Source organism: Trichomycterus rosablanca, chromosome 1 (genome assembly GCF_030014385.1).
Source record: "Trichomycterus rosablanca isolate fTriRos1 chromosome 1, fTriRos1.hap1, whole genome shotgun sequence".
Taxonomy (NCBI): domain Eukaryota; kingdom Metazoa; phylum Chordata; class Actinopteri; order Siluriformes; family Trichomycteridae; genus Trichomycterus; species Trichomycterus rosablanca.
This window is the reverse complement of record NC_085988.1, coordinates 18,691,453-18,709,528: the sequence shown is the minus strand read 5'-3', so window position 1 is coordinate 18,709,528 and position 18,076 is coordinate 18,691,453. Positions and strand designations below refer to the sequence as shown.

The window sequence follows — 18,076 nt, the reverse complement described above, 5'->3', positions numbered from 1 at the left end:
GCAGTGATGTAGAACAGTGAGATGAACATAACCATTGTGAGCAGAACCAGTTCAGGATGACGAATGTTGCTTTTACATCAAGTCTGTAGCAAACTGGCCTATAGCACTACTGGGGAATTGAACCCTGGATCCTACAAGTATTGGATCCATATCAATTTTTATAAAAATGTAACCCACTGATCCAGATGTGTAGAATTTAACATTCAGTCAGACTCCATACTGACACCAAACAAATTCAGTTTGTGATTCTAATACAACAGTTTCATCATTCATTATTTAAATAATATAAATGCATTAAAAAAAAAAAAGTTTAGATTAGAAACACCAAATGCAGGCCGCTCAGGTGGTGCAGCGGTAAAATACACTAGCACACCAGAGCTGGGATTTCGAATACATCGTATCAAATCTCAGCTCTGCCTTATCATTTCTACTCCAACCCTGACAACCTTAAAGCAACTGGTCTGACTCTGTGACCTGATGCAGACAGATTTCATTAGAGTTTGTGTTCAGTCTTTGTATAGATTATCTGCTTAAGTTTACAACATAAAATGTGTAGGTTGGTCAGATTTGAACAAATATAATCCAATTAGATCTAATTCGGCATTTTGGTCATTTGGAGACACCTGTAGTTATGCGAAGTTATAAAAATGTTGGTGAAAATAGAAAGATCATCAGTTAATGAGCTGAAGTTAAAGAATTAGTAGCTCACGCTGTATTTATTTTTATTAGGATTTTAACGTCATGTTTTACACACTTTGGTTACATTCATGACAGAACAGGTGGTTACTGGTTACCACTGTTGTACTGTAAAAGGAAACCGGAGCTCCGGGAGGAAACCCACACAGACACGAGGAGAAGACGCAAACTCTAAGACTATTTATCCAAAGCAACTTACAATGAGAACTAAATACAATTCGATCAATTGAGGGTTACGGGTCTTGTTACTTGTTGATGGGACTTCTGGTCAATATTTCAGTAGATCAACGACAGCCAACAAAGTCACTCGACTATTAGGAATATCAGCCCAAAACAAAACTCTGGATTGCTTTTGTGCTTCTCAGTCAGAGATACACCCAGTCTAAATGATCATGTTTCCTTCTAAAATTCAGATAAAAATCCAAGACCATTTAAGACTATCCTAGAGTTTAAACTCCAACCTAATGTTTTTGTCCAAAGCCATCAAGAGCCATCTGATTCTATTGGTCTGCCATGACACAGACGGTTTCTGTCTCTGAAAAGACAAATCCCTTGAAACCAGGGACGTAATATCATTAGCTGCCTTTCTCAGTTATGGCCTCAGGGTAACAATGCTATAAAGCAAAGGGCAGCTTAAATGAACTACAATTAGGTTCCATCTCTGAGCTGAACACATGAATGGCTTTCCTCAATGATGTGACAGTCGCCGGGGGAAGAGGATTGTATTATGTGGCTTTTGGTGTTCTTGGTGTAGACTCCAGCCTATTATGTTCTAGAAGTACTGAGCTTAGAGAACTTGGACACAATTTCTGGACGCTAAAGACATATGACTTTGTGACACTGTGCATAGTACAACAGTAGTCTCAACCTGCATCTGTGACTGCAGGGACGACTTGACTACTTGACAACAGTCAAAGTAATCCTGGATAGCGTCATACAATTACTCTTTTGATGATTTTATGCACTGTAGATGGTGAGATATCTAAAATCATTGCAATCACTAATCAAGGAATGTGGCTCTTAAACTGTTGGGATTATTTAGTGACACTTTTGTGCAACTTAAATAACAAAATCAATAGGCACCTCGTAGCCTAGTGATTAAGGTACTGGATTAGTAATCACTGCTAGGTTGACACTGTTGGCCCCTTGAGCAAGGCCCTTAACCCTCAATTGCTTAGACTGCATACTGTAAGTTGCTTTGGATAAAAGCATCTGCTAAATGCCGAAAATGTAAATGTAAAATGTAAAAATCAATTATTACAAAAAATAAAATTTATTTTATTTGCATTTGACAGGGTTTACCTACTTTGTTAACAATAAAAATTAAAAATACTGTCGTTAATAGTAATTAAAATAATATATAATTATAAACCTCTCTGACCACACTGCAGGACATATTAGATTTTTTTCACACATTGACTTAAAATGACTATTTAATGAAAGTATAGAAAGATGGTCGCTGGTTCCAGCCTCGCCACTACTAGGTTGCTGCTGTTGGGCCGTTAAACAAAGCCTTTAACCCTCAATTGCTCAGACTGTATACTGTCAAAGGATAAAAGCATCTGCCAAATGCCAAAAATATAAATGTAACATGTTATTTTTAATCGCAGCACAACTCTCTAGCTATCTATTTCCTCGGCTGCTCCCGTTAGGGGTCGCCGGCGGATCGTGATCCGCATTATTGATTTGGCACAGTTTTTACGCCGGATGCCCTTCCTGATACAACCCTCCCTATTAATCCGGGCTAGGGACCGGCACTACAATGCACTGGTTTATGCATCCTAGCGGCTAGGTACCTATTGGACGAATCAGTGTCTCCAGTTAGCCTGGCTGCACCTTAACTTAACTCTCCTCCAACTTAACTCTCCTCCAACTTAACTCTCCTCCCTAATTTTGTCTCTTAAAGGTTCGAGCCCTGGACGAATGCCGAGTTGCCTCCGAGCTGCCACATCTAGCGGCGACCAGTCGGCGACACAGGTCACAACATAAGAAAAGGCTCAGATTTGGGCTACTTTTTCCTGCAGTGTAAAAACAGGCTGTAATTTTCTCAAGGTCAAGACTAAAGACCCTTAAATATCACCAGAGTACACTAAGCTGTGATTGCACAATGAGTACATCCAGCATAAATTATACAGATACAAAGATAAGCAGAGATAGTAAACTACATGCAATTTAACTCATATAACACCTTTTACAATTTTAGGGCCACAAAGCAGAAACAATAAAACAGATTTGCGTTGGAGCCATCGTCATAAAAGCAGAACTTAGTAGCTTGGATGACCAGCATGCGCAGTGGTGTGCTTGAATACCAGGGCATCATTCATTATTTTAAAGCAAAACAAATCAATCATAGGCTGCTGACAAAGCAATCGTCAGTGTGTTCTTACTTCCAATTTTGCCAGTTGCATTTAACCAATAACCGAATGTCATTAGTCGACAGTTAACTAGGTCATAGTGTCCTATTTACATATGAAACACATCACAGATCATATCAACACATCTTTAAACTTTATTTAATGACAACAGTGTGACAGTAAACATGGTAGTAATGTAGAACAGTAAGATAAACCAGTTCAGAATTATGAATGTAGATTTTATACAGTGCTGTTCATTACAAACACTAAACATGCTAATCATAATAGAGAAGCAGTCGGTATATTAAAGCTATTTAGACTGGATTGAACTAAAAGCTTCTTAATGTGGATTGGGCAGCGTGCCAATCCAGTAGCAGGGCTTTTAAACTTGGATCTCAGTTGTGGTGGGCTAGCATAATAGACTGCTTTACCACTTGAGTTCATACACACAAAGTTCTACCTCTATACTGAAGCATGATGCAAAACATCCACATCATTTTTGTCAAACACAATAACAGAATGCCTTTATTTGTCATTTATACATATACAGATGTACAGTACAATTACATTCTTTCTTCACATATCCCAGCTTGTGTGGATGCCGGGGTCAGAGCGCAGGGTCAGCCATTGTACGGCGCCCCTGGAGCACTGAGGGTTAAGGGCCTTGTTCAGGGGCCTAACAGTGGTTGCATGGCAGAGCTGGAATTTGAACTCTCAACCTTTCAGTTGATAGCCCAAAGCCCTACCCACTCGGCTACCACTGTCATTATAATACTGTAATAATAATACTGTAGTAGTAATAATACTGTTACCTACAGATGAGTAGGTGTAGAGTTTAACATGCAGCCAGACTCCATACTGATGCAAAACAGCTTTACTGTTTGTCATCCTAATGTTAAAAGTTGTTCATAAACATTTTGCAGTTGGTATTAGAAGTTAGCTCTTACTTTAAATGTTTTTGACCTAGATGGTGCTCGCATTCTCATGACTGATGCCGAAAAGCGGTTTCGATGCATATGTTTCCTGTGGAGTGAGCCAGTGACTCTAAAAGCTCAATCTGATTTTAGCAGATTGAACGCTGACCTTTTCAGAGCGCCGCCAATAAGAAAATTGTTTAAATGAGGGAGTCTGAAGTCACAAACACAGCAGAGAGAACCTGATTCTCACCGTTTTACTAAACCCTGAACTGCTTAATTCAATAAATACATGACGACTAGGACTAGGGAAGTAGGGGTTTGCATTTTAGATATCAAGTTTACTAATCCTAGAATTGCTTGTTGTGGTTTCGTAGCTGTATAATATGACAATTTGCCCTTAGATTAATGAAACAATAAGGTTTCATTAAACCACTTTATTCTTGTGCTGGGTTTTTATCTTCTCATGACTCCAAATGACGACGCTACAGAGTCTTCATGTAGAAACTAAAATAAATTGTATACAAAACTGCATGTGATTAAACGGTCAATACTGTCAGTTATTATTGTGTGCACAGCGTGTGTGTAAGAGGCCTTTTGCTTCTTGGCCTCTTGATGAATAAAGTGCAAAACAAATATGTAAAAGCAGACTAAGGACGCATTCGCATGAGAAGCGCCAACATCACTTTCGCTGTTTCCTATGGAGTGGGCTCGCGATTTATGAGCTTGATGCAGCACTCAAAGTTCACCTGATTGAACTTTTACCCAGTTCGCCACTAAACTTTTCAATGTGCCTCCAATGAGACGAACTGTTTGATATGACGATGTAAAAGCAACTTAAGCAGCACAAACAATGTGACCTATTGTACTAAAACAATAAGCAAGGAATTCAATAAGTGGAGAGAACTTAAGTAATAATGAATAATAATTAGAAATAATTAAGAGGTTTAGTGTTTGTGTCGTTTTTCTAGTACATTAAACCATGTTAAGCTTTTTTTAATAATAAGTGTTTTAGACTCTCAGAAAAGCCGATTATCCCAATTTCTCAGAACCCCGAGCTATAACACAAGTTTAAAAGTAAAACAGGAAAATCCAGCTAAACACAGATACATGTGGACGCTTTGAGTGGATTTGTTATTCCACACAAATGCAGATTCGTCTCATTTTCTCATTTTGATGACATTTTACCGCACCGCTCAAGCCAATCGCTGAACAAAGCGACAGTTTGCGCAAAATGCTTCCCATGTGAATGTGCCCTAGAGGTGGATCTGACACAAGCTTTACTATTTAGCTCAAATCAAGCATCAAACTTTAAGCTGTTGGAAATGAATTAAAATTACTTTTTTACATTGTCTAGTACAATTATTCCCCCAATTTTCCCCCAATCTAGTTGTATCCAATTACCGGACTGTAATTCGCATCTACTGCTGCAGACTTCCACTCCTGAGAGTCGCAACCATCACACACCTCCTCCAACACAGGTGCATTATTAACTACATCTTTTCACCTGCATAAGGCGGGTTCATATGAGGATCCGTTTCACACAGACCTCCACTATCCCTGTCTCACTGTGTGGGCGCCATCAATCAGCCAGCAGTTATGAGGAAACCCTGTTTAGGCGCTGTTATAGAAACATAGTCAATCATGTGTCAGTGTAAGCGCCAGGGCGGCTGATAGCAAAGCTGAGATTGAAACTCAAGAGTTCGAGATCTCAGCACTACTGGGCTAACCCAAAGAGGATGGGGGTCCCTGCTTAGTCTGGTTCCTCTTAGGGTTTCTTCCTGTAATTTTAAGGGAGTTTGTTCTTGCCACTGTCGCTCTCGGCTTGCTAAATAGGGGTTTTTGGTCTGTCGGTCCTGGATTCTGTAAAGTTGCTTTGAGACAACTTAATAATCAAATTTGACTTGACTTTTTACTTGATTTTTTACTGCTTTGTCACCAGAAAGTGGAGGAAATAACATTTTAAACAGACAGCATTTTTTAATGAACTGTTTTCAATAATATCCCTACTTCCAATCAATCAGCCAGAACAAAATCCAATTAGTTTTCCCTGCTAAACATGATTTCATATGCATTATTATTCTATGCAGCAGTAGTTTTAATATTAAACATTTTGAATCCAAGTGAATATCCAGAACTGTCACCATAAACCTCTAATTAGTCGTAATAGTTTGACAGAATTTATCCTTACCTTTATGTGGATGACCCCTGGAAGTCCACCAATCTGCTGCTCTATGGAGTTGACACATGAGCCACATGTCATGCCCTCCACACACAGGGTGATGGAGCACAGGCCGCCTCTTTGCGTCATGCTTCCTCTGTTTGGACAAACAACACAAAAGGCATGTTAACAGTTAAGAGGAAGCAAGATAAGAACTGAGCACCAGTACTTACGACTTCATAAGTCATGTGAACTCGCAAAGTAAATATTAGGTTCACACAGTAAAGCCCACGTCCACTTGGTCAGATTGATTCTGGCATACCTTTAATCAGCCTAGATAATCTAGCAGCTGTATCTGTATCACACGTCTGAGCAGCTACATTTACAATGCTGTAAAAAAGTGTTTCTTCTTTTTTTACATCTTTCTCACACTTACATATTAGACCAGGGGTCTCAAACTCAATTTATCTGGGGGCCGCTGGAGGTAGAGTCTAGGAGCGGCTGGGCCGCATCAAGTATTCCACAAAAAAAGGGTTTTAGGTATTCCAAACAAAAGTACAACTGATCCAAACTTCTCAATCTTTATTAATAACAGTTCAGAACATGAACAATTCTTCAGAACATAGGCTTCTTTTACCTACTCTTTGCTGCCAGAAACCTAAAGATCCAGCTCCCTTCAAAGATCCATTACTCCCAGAATTGTCTTACATCTTCAAGGTTTTCTTTGGGTCATTTAGTGAAAGTCACAACACCTGTAACCTTGACTTGTTTTGAATTATGAGATCTGCAGTAGGATGTAGGTATTTGTTGGTGATGAAAAGAAGGCTGCTCTATAGAATCCACAATTAATACCAACTTCAGTGGTTATACAGTTTGAAAATGTTTTATGGGATGTTCTGTACTAAAATAACACATTACATTCCTAAATTCTTTAAATGTTCTATCAACATGTTTTTTCTATTATATTTTAATTAAAAACAACTATTGTGAGATATATCCACTTGTCCTGTTTGCATTACACAGGAGAGACCCCCCTGCTGTTAAGAATTTTTTTTTTACTAACACAAGTAACGAAGTAACGTTTACTCCGAATACGTTTTAAATGAGTTACTTTTTTACTTGAGTAGGTTTTTAGACTAGTAATTTTACTCGTATTTCAGTAAAGATTATTTAAAGTAGTAGTACTTTTACCTGAGTACAATATTTTAGTACTCTTTCCACCTCTGCCCAATACCTGAGTGTTTGGGATATTATTCAGAAAGCCCTTTCTATATATTCTGAGAGGAATTTGGAAATGTTATCATTGTTCATAGCTTTTTTGAGCACTTCGTTTTTCTTATCATTATTAAATTTATCTCTCATGTGTTTATGCATTTCACATTCATAAATAAAGTGATCTAGATTTTATTCTTTTTCTTTACATCCTACACATCCTTCTGCTCTACCAAATCTCTCCGCCACTGAGCTAACTCTGGTGTCCATGTTACTTCACCTCTCTTAATTCTTAATATCAAGTGCATGGTCTGTTTTATATATTTTAAATTCTTGCTCTTTTTGATTAAATTGTTCTTGGTAAATTTGTTTTCTTTTGCGATCGCACCTTTCCGTCCTCTGTATCTTGCACTGGCTGACAGGATATATTTTCCTTCCACTTGGTGTCGCTCTGAATCACGTGAATGAGTTGCGCAACGACTCGGCAAAATAGGTGCGTGTGAGAAAACCGCCCGGGCCGCACTAACAATGAACTTTGACGTTAAGTCGGGGGCCACAAAATATCGGCCTGCGGGCCGCAATTGGCCCGCGAGTTTGAGACCCCTGTATTAGACAAAGACACAAGTAAACACAACATGCTTTTTATTAAATGGAGATTTTAGTTATTGAAAAAAAAAAAAAGCTGTTCAGCCCTACCTGCTCTCATTTTCTTTTTACTGTTTCATTACCAGACGTCAGTACACATAAACAGTCCACTGATGTTAAACAGTCAGGGCGCTTTGTGTAAATGCGTAAGTTGTAGCCAGAAGTGCAAACACATTAGCTGAGTACGTCACATGGGACTGTAAAAGTGCCTCTCTGGAGTATGGATGGGACTAATCATGCTTGCCTATCATGTGGGCAAGCTTTTGATCCCCTATCAGAACCACAGAGGTCACATGATGCAATTCTACTTTCAACTGAACAATTGTGTTAAACCCACACCATTCCTGGCCTTGCTGCTTCAAGGCAAATGGGACTTGACCTAAATGATGGACCACTGAATTCTTCTTTTTTAACATAAGAAATCCTTAAAAGGTCTGGTTATCAGTCTATATTCAGTAGTAGTAGTTTGGAGGTTTTTAATTATAAGCACATTTACAAAATAAAAGATTATATTCCTAATGGGACAACACACGGTTATAAATTTTATAGCATCTGGAAGACTTTATGATTTGTGTATATTATATTGACTCGTGACTTGACTCAGACTCTAGCCTAAAGACTTGTGACTTGACTTGGACTCATATTTTGTAACTTGTAAACATCTCTGCTCCAGGGTGATTTGACAGAGTGCTCTCCAGTTAACCAAAGTATTTGGTTGTAGCTGGTACTGTTAAATGTGGCCTAACCAATTATTGAGTTCAGGGGGCCAATTAAATTTTTTTTTTACAAACATAACCTTTTCCCTTCAAAAAAATAAAACCATCAATCCAAATTTGTTTTGTGTTTCCTTATGTTCTCCATTTCTGGAACAATCACATGGGGAATCACGAGGAGTAAATCAGGAAGCACTAAATAATTTACCCCTCTTTCAGGATTTTACATTAAAAAAGTGGTTGAATACTTGCTGCCGCCCTCCAACCACTGTATGTTACTGATTTTATTCATTTAATTAGTATTCATTCATTGCCATGCTTAATCACGGCTATATCCTGGTCATAATCACGATGGGTCCGGTTTCTACAGATTGACTAGGTGCAATGCAGTAACACACCCTGGACAAGACACCAATCCATTGCAGGGCCTCAGTCACCCACTCTCAGACACAGATAATCATGTCTGTATGTAGATGGCCGACCAGCTGATAGCACAGCTAGGATTCAAAGTCTGGATCGCACTGGTAGTGGGCTAGTGTACTTTTCTACTGCAGCATCTAAACGCTTCTGACAATATATTTCATTACATCCTGTTTTGTCAGTAAGGGCGGCACATTGGCTCGGTGGGTATCACTCACAGCAAAACGGTCCTGGGTTCGATCCCCAGGCGGGGCAGTCCGGGTCCTTTCTGTGTGGAGTTTGCATGTTCTCCCCGTGTCTGCGTGGGTTTCCTTCGGGAGCTTAATTGGAGACACTAAATTGCCCTGTAGGTGAATGGGTGTGTGGGTGTGTGTCTGCCCCCCCCGGTTAAGAAAGTGAGTGAGAGTGAGTGTTTTTTTTTAGTTTATTTAGTTGTATGTACAGCACGTGGAAACTTGAATGTATTGCTATGTGCTTTCTGTACTGTATATATGCTTTACATCTACACTATAATGGATGTAAGGTGCTGCTGGACTGGTGATCAGAAGGTTGCCGGGTCAAACCTCACAACCAGCAAGTTGCCACTGTTGGACTCTTGAGCAAGCCCTTTACACTCAATTGTATGCATGACAAGATGCTTTGGATAAAAGCATCTAAATATATTACATGAATTCATGTTGTTGGTTCAAATGTAATTTCAATTCACTTTCAACAGCTGATTGAAAGCACAGCTGCAGTCTGTACAGAGTAAAAACACTGATTTGTAACACACCCTGACCAACTCTGAGTGTGCAAAAATTGCAAATAAATCAAACATAAACACATAAAATATTCAAAAATATACTTTAAAAAGAATCTAGACTGGAAACACAAAAGGTTAAAAGAAATTGGCAGAATCTGCATCCCTAATTAATATGACTAAGCTAATGACAAGTACCTTTGCCTCTAAATCAGCTTTAATCCTTTAAGAAAAGAAGAAGAACCTTTATTGTCATTATACTTGCGTACAACAAAATTTAGTTTGACACTCTCCGAAAGATAAAAAGAAGAAGCAAAAGTGTTTACATAAACATCTGGATATTTACACACAATAACCAGTACAATTAGAAGTATGGATTTCAAGATAAATAAAATAAATACCACTTCAGTTTCAAAAATGATAATGTTATGCTTGAGTGAGAGAATGGTTGTATGAAGATGTGCAAATACGCAGTGTTCAAGTTCACAGTCTATAAGGTGTTGAGAGGGGTGATGGAGGCCACAGCTCTTGGGAAGAAACTGTTCCTCAGTCTGTTCGTGTGTGTATGAATAGCCCTGTACCGCCTTCCAGATGGGAACAGGGAAAACAGATAGTTCCCAGGGTGTGTTGCATCCTTACTGATGCTGTCGGCTGTTATATACACTGTCCAAGTTGGGGAGCTTGGTTCTGATGATGAAAAAGCTTTCAGACAAGTTCTAAATGTTTTGTGGTAAAGTCTTAGAGCATGTCTGCACCTGACAGTCTGCACTGGAGCCTCTCAGTTGGTGATCAGAAGCTACATTTACGGCATTTCGCAGATGCTTTTATCTTACAGTACTGTGACTGTATACTGTCTAAGCCAGTGGTTCTCAAACTTTTTAGACCAAGTACCACCCATTATCAAACCAAAAGTTCCAAGTACCACCTATGTTTCTCATCACAGAACCACATATGGCACACATTATTTAGGTGTGTGTGTGTGTGTGTGTGTGTGTATATATATATTAGTGATGGGAATTATGGCTTCTTGAAGGGAGTCGGATCTTTTTGGCTCGGTTCCTTTTAAAGAGCCGTTAAAAAAATGGCTCTTCGTTTTTCGGGAGGCGCTACTGGGGGTAAACTATAAGACACCCCCGATATTAATATAAAATGTTGCTACCTTGCCTTAAATGTATTCCTAATTCAAACAACACTTAAATGAGAAAAAAAGATTTATTTCAAAAGGGAAAAAAACCACAGGTAAGAGACATACTGTGATTGCATTTCATTAAGTTTCAGAAAAATCCTCTTTTGTGCAGAGATGCGACTGTTTGTTTCTGCTTTAAAACATAAGCACAATGAAATAACCAGATTTAACACAATTAAACAAGTTTATTTCTCAATTATTTGTCATTATACTACTAGCTCTAGCTCTCTGCGTGTGTGTGCGCGTGTGTGTGTGTGTGTGTGTGTGTGTGTGTGTGTGTGAGTATGCATGCGTGCGAGTGTGTGTTTATGTGTGTGGTGTTAGTGTATGTGAATGTAAGTGTGTGTGTCTCGCTCGCTTTCCATGATACTGAAAGTGCAGCTCTTATTACCAGTTATAATTAATTCCCTCTACTGATGCGAAGCTGAATGGGTGGATTACAGTCGATAAGAACCGGAATCGGACCGGTCACAAACGACTCATCACTAGTATATCTGCAGTTACCACTGACCATTTCAGCGAGTGCGCCTGTTTAGCGGAGCAGCCTGGTGATGTCAGGAACGAGATCAGTGAGATTCAAACGCAGATCTGCTCTGACAAAAGCGTTTCGGAAATTTCGAGATGGAAACCGCGAACTTGAAGTATAGACGTAATGAAGTACGGTGTCTGCTTAGCCCCGAATATTTTTAAAAACACATTCGTTTTAATTAAACTGATTTTATTAAAACAGAATTATAAGAACTTCGAAACAGATTTTATTAGTAATTTACACATTTTGTTTCATATTTTTTTATTTATAATTATTTAATTATTTATTTTTTCGGTGCATGTAATTACTTTTCCGAGATTATCTGGCGTACCACCTCGTGCTGCTTCACGTACCACCAGTGGTACGCGTACCACAGTTTGAGAACCACTGGTCTAAGCAATTGAAGGTTAAGGGCCTTGCTCAAGGGCCCAACAGTGACAACTTGACATGGTGGGGCTTGAACCAGCGACCTGTGGATTACTAGTCCAGTAGCTTAACCACTATGACAGACTATGACATATACAGATGCTTACCTTCACTCCAGCTTATCATACCATTCTAAAATAGGACCAGAACAGATTGTTTGCACCACAGGGTAAACATGATCTTCTAAATTTGCTACATATTCTTTGGCTATTACACGACTATGCAATATTTCCATAACTCAACAACAAGCAGCAAACAATATCGGTTGAAGGGATCATGTGGCTTAATCCAAACACACACTCATGTCCTTCTGAGGAATTAGGCAACTATTTTGCTGAATGGCAAATTCTATTTATTCCATTCTTCCTTTTTGCTGACGCATGTTTTCTGTGGTTGACAAATGCTGTCATGACTTTTAATCCTGTTCCAGTTTTTGTAACACCAACTATTTGGCTCTGTTGCACCACACTGCTTTTAAATCTAACTAAGTGTCAATTGTCAGGTTTTCTTTAGCAATCTAATGATAAATACTCTTTGACAAATAACAACACTGTCTACATATAGGGCAGGTAGGGCAGTTGTAGCCTAGTGGTTAAGGTACTGGACTAGAAATCAAAAGGTCACTTGTTCAAGCCCCATCACTTCCAGATTGCCACTGTTGGGCCCTTAACCCTCAATTGCTTAGACTGTATACTGTCACAGTAATGTAAATCGCTTTGGATAAAAGTGTCTGCTAAATGTAAGTACATATACCTAAAGGACCAGAATTTATTCACACACATACACAGTTACTGGCTATGTACAGCGATCAGCCATAACATTAAAACCACCTCCTGGTTTCTACACACACTGTCCATTTTATCAGCTCCACTTACCATATAGAAGCACTTTGTAGTTCTACAATTACTGACTGTAGTCCATCTATTTCTCTACATACATTTTTAGCCTGCTTTTACCCTGTTCTTCAATGGTCAGGACCCCACAGGACCACCACAGAGCAGGTATTATTTGGGTGTTGGATCATTCTCAGCACTGCAGTGACACTGACATGGTGGTGGTGTGTTAGTGTGTGTTGTGCTGGTATGAGTGGATCAGACACAGCAGCGCTGCTGGAGTTTTTAAATACCGTGTCCACTCACTGTCCACTCTATTAGACACTCCTACCTAGTTGGTCCACCTTGTAGATGTAAAGTCAGAGACGATCGCTCATCTATTGCTGCTGTTTGAGTTGGTCATCTTCTAGACCTTCATCAGTGGTCACAGGACGCTGCTGGATAATTTTGATTGGTGGACTATTCTCAGTACAGCAGTGACATTGAGGTGTTTAAAAACTCCAGCAGCGCTGCTGTGTCTGATCCACTCATACCAGCACAACACACATTAACACACCACCACCATGTCAGTGTCACTGCAGTGCTGAGAATGATTCACCACCTAAATAATACCTGCTTTGTGGTGGTCCTGTGAGAGTCCTGACCATTGAAGAACAACATGAAAGCAGGCTAACAAAGCATGCAGAGAAACAAATGGACTACAGTCAGTAATTGTAGAACTACAAAGTGCTTCTATATGGTAAGTGGAGCTGATAAAATGGACAGTGAGTGTAGCAACAAGGAGGTGGTTTTAATGTTATGGCTGATCGGTGTATGTATGTTAAATACTGAAAAATGAAAATAAACCAAACATAAACAAATAAAGAATACTGAACACTACACAGTATGTCTAAAACAATAACTGTACTTTTGGTGGTGTACTAACCCAGTAAACTTCTTAGTACATTAGTACAAGATTTGGAACACAGCATGAAAATGTACCCGCTAGTATGTAGTTAGCCACAGGGTAAATTGTAGTTCTAGTAAGCAGCAATTACTTAGCTAATAACTAAGTTGTTGAATTAGTAATTTAAGACATTTTTGACAGTAATAACGGGTTATAAGCTTTTATTACCTGTGCAACAGTTCGCTTTTCCAGCGTCGTTAGCTAAAGCGTTGAGCTGTTTTCCTCACACACTCGGCTGGCTAGTGACTCAGCTAGTTGGTCACTAAACAACTCTCCGGTGTCAAAACACTGGAGAAATAAGCGCATTAAACTAAACATAACCAACACTGATTAACTTCTCACTCACACAGCACTCAGCCTCCACTGTCACTCCTGCTTCTCACTCTGTCCAGTCCGTCTAAGAATCAAACTGATAACAAGCAACAGACACTCTTCAATTCGGCTCGATCACAAATGTACTACTGACTAACATGTAGTGCGCCACATCGTGTGTCGCGGCTGTACCTTTCGCTCACTATGTAGGGATTCTATTTAGGGCTTGTGCGGTAAATTGTGAACTAAACTGTGAACTGAAAATCAACACCGCGCTCCTACATGCGCAATACCTGCTATAATTATTGCAACCTGTTTCTAGAATAGGGGTATGACAAATTGACTGCAGGTACAATAGTGTAATGAAATATATGTATATATACAGGGGTTGGACAAAATAACTGAAACACCTGGTTTTAGACCACAATAATTTATTAGTATGGTGTAGGGCCTCCTTTTGCGGCCAATACAGCGTCAATTCGTCTTGGAAATGACATATACAAGTCCTGCACAGTGGTCAGAGGGATTTTAAGCCATTCTTCTTGCAGGATAGTGGCCAGGTCACTACGTGATGCTGGTGGAGGAAAACGTTTCCTGACTCGCTTCTCCAAAACACCCCAAAGTGGCTCAATAATATTTAGATCTGGTGACTGTGCAGGCCATGGGAGATGTTCAACTTCACTTTCATGTTCATCAAACCAATCTTTCACCAGTCTTGCTGTGTGTATTGGTGCATTGTCATCCTGATACACGGCACCGCCATTGGATGCACATGGTCCTCCAGAATGGTTCGGTAGTCCTTGGCAGTGAATGCCATGATATGGCAGCCCAAACCATCACTGATCCACCCCCATGCTTCACTCTGGGTGGTACGCTTCTTTGGGGCTTCTCCACACCGTAACTCTCCCGGATGTGGGGAAAACAGTAAAGGTGGACTCATCAGAGAACAATACATGTTTCACATTGTCCACAGCCCAAGATTTGTGCTCCTTGCACCATTGAAACCGACGTTTGGCATTGGCACGAGTGACCAAAGGTTTGGCTATAGCAGCCCGGCCGTGTATATTGACCCTGTGGAGCTCCCGACGGACAGTTCTGGTGGAAACAGGAGAGTTGAGGTGCACATTTAATTCTGCCGTGATTTGGGCAGCCGTGGTTTTATGTTTTTTGGATACAATCCGGGTTAGCACCCGAACATCCCTTTCAGACAGCTTCCTCTTGCGTCCACAGTTAATCCTGTTGGATGTGGTTTGTCCTTCTTGGTGGTATGCTGACATTACCCTGGATACCGTGGCTCTTGATACATCACAAAGACTTGCTGTCTTGGTCACAGATGCGCCAGCAAGACGTGCACCAACAATTTGTCCTCTTTTGAACTCTGGTATGTCACCCATAATGTTGTGTGCATTGCAATATTTTGAGCAAAACTGTGCTCTTACCCTGCTAATTGAACCTTCACACTCTGCTCTTACTGGTGCAATGTACAATTAATGAAGATTGGCCACCAGACTGGTCCAATTTAGCCATGAAACCTCCCACACTAAAATGACAGGTGTTTCAGTTATTTTGTCCAACCCCTGTATATATATATATATATATATATATATATATATATATATATATATATATATTTTCCAGAACTGCACGTTCACCTAGTTACGTTTATAAGATAGCAAAAGCTTTTATCCAAAGAGAAGGCACAGTGGCTCGGTGGGTAGCACTCTCGCCTCACAGCAAGAAGGTCCTGGGTGGAGTTTGCATGTTCTCGCTGTGTCTGTGTGGGTTTCCTCCGGGTGCTCCAGTTTCCTCCCACAGTCCAAAGACATGCAAGTGAGGTGAATTTCAGATATAAAATTGTCCAGGACTAACGTTCCTGTCATGAATGTAACCAAAGTGTGTAAAACATGACGTTAAAATCCTAATAAATAAATTATCCAAAGAGACACGCCATTGTGTCTGAATACAAAACAAGCAATTAAGGGGTTAAGAGTCTTGCTCATGGCCCAGCTGTAGCAACCTGGCAGTAGTGGGGCTCGAACCAGCGACCTTCTGATCAGTAATCTGGCAATTTATTTATTTATTAGGATTTTAACGTCATGTTTTACACACTTTGGTTTCATTCATGACAGAAACGGTAATTACTTGTTACACAAAATTCACAGTTCACAGGTTTAACGTCAAACACAGACATGGACAATTTTGTATCTCCTTTTCACCTTGCACTCCACACAAAAAGGACCCAGACCGCTCCACCTGGAGATTGAACCTAGCACCTTCTTGCTGTGAGGCGACAGTGCTACTCACCCAGCCACCGTGCCGCCCAATCTGGCAATTTAACCACTGAGCTTCCATGTTTTGTTGTAGAGAATAAGTAATATTGTAAACTGTAGATGCATTCCATTCCTAATTATATTAATAGTCAAATGTTATATTAATGAAACAAAAAATGCTAAGAAATTGCCATCTTTTATTAATTCAATAATTTCAATAAATTAAATCATTTTCTTTCGGGATAAATAAAGTATCTATCTGTCTGTCTGTCTATCTATCTATCTATCTATCTATCTATCTATCTATCTATCTATCTATCTATCTATCTCTCTATCTCTCTATCTATCTATCTATCTATCTATCTAACTATCTAACTATCTATCTATCTCTCTATCTCTCTATCTCTCTCTCTATCTCTCTCTCTATCTCTCTATCTCTCTACCTACCTACCTACCTACCTACCTACCTACCTACCTACCTACCTAACCTAACCTACCTACCTACCTACCTACCTACCTACCTACCTACCTACCTACCTACCTACCTACCTACCTACCTACCTACCTACCTACCTACCTACCTACCTACCTACCTACCTACCTACCTACCTACCTACCTACCTACCTACCTACCTACCTACCTACAGTGCATTTCTTGAGCCCCTCATTGAACAAGAAATAATGTAAACTGTTAAATGATTTATATAAAAATAACACATTTTCTAAGGTTTTTAGCTTTATGAATATAATATTTTGCTAGTGTTAAAATGAGGGGATGTATATACAGTGTATCACAAAAGTGAGTACACCCCTCACATTTCTGCAGATATTTAAGTATATCTTTTCATGGGACAACACTGACAAAATGACACTTTGACACAATGAAAAGTAGTCTGTGTCCAGCTTATATAACAGTGTAAATTTATTCTTCCCTCAAAATAACTCAATATACAGCCATTAATGTCTAAACCACCGGCAACAAAAGTGAGTACACCCCTTAGTGAAAGTTCCTGAAGTGTCAATATTTTGTGTGGCCACCATTATTTCCCAGAACTGCCTTAACTCTCCTGGGCATGGAGTTTACCAGAGCTTCACAGGTTGCCACTGGAATGCTTTTCCACTCCTCCATGACGACATCACGGAGCTGGCGGATATTCGAGACTTTGCGCTCCTCCACCTTCCACTTGAGGATGCCCCAAAGATGTTCTATTGGGTTTAGGTCTGGAGACATGCTTGGCCAGTCCATCACCTTTACCCTCAGCCTCTTCAATAAAGCAGTGGTCGTCTTAGAGGTGTGTTTGGGGTCGTTATCATGCTGGAACACTGCCCTGCGACCCAGTTTCCGAAGGGAGGGGATCATGCTCTGCTTCAGTATTTCACAGTACATATTGGAGTTCATGTGTCCCTCAATGAAATGTAACTCCCCAACACCTGCTGCACTCATGCAGCCCCAGACCATGGCATTCCCCCCACCATGCTTGACTGTAGGCATGACACACTTATCTTTGTACTCCTCACCTGATTGCTGCCACACATGCTTGAGACCATCTGAACCAAACAAATTAATCTTGGTCTCATCAGACCATAGGACATGGTTCCAGTAATCCATGTCCTTTGTTGACATGTCTTCAGCAAACTGTTTGCGGGCTTTCTTGTGTAGAGACTTCAGAAGAGGCTTCCTTCTGGGGTGACAGCCATGCAGACCAATTTGATGTAGTGT

General features: G+C 39.9%; 1 protein-coding gene across 1 annotated transcript in view; it reads right to left on the bottom strand.

Annotated features, from left to right (window-relative positions):
- The window catches only part of atp7a (ATPase copper transporting alpha), a 57,911-nt gene extending 43,744 nt beyond the window's left edge, over positions 1–14,167 (bottom strand). Inside the window, exons 1-2 of the mRNA XM_062989003.1 lie at positions 13,943–14,167; positions 6,156–6,282 (exon numbers count right to left, since the gene is read on the bottom strand). Coding sequence (XP_062845073.1) covers positions 6,156–6,275 — 120 coding nt within the window. The 5' untranslated portion in view covers positions 6,276–6,282; positions 13,943–14,167. The remainder of the gene's footprint in view (positions 1–6,155; positions 6,283–13,942) is intronic.
- Between the last annotated feature and the right edge of the window lie 3,909 nt (positions 14,168–18,076).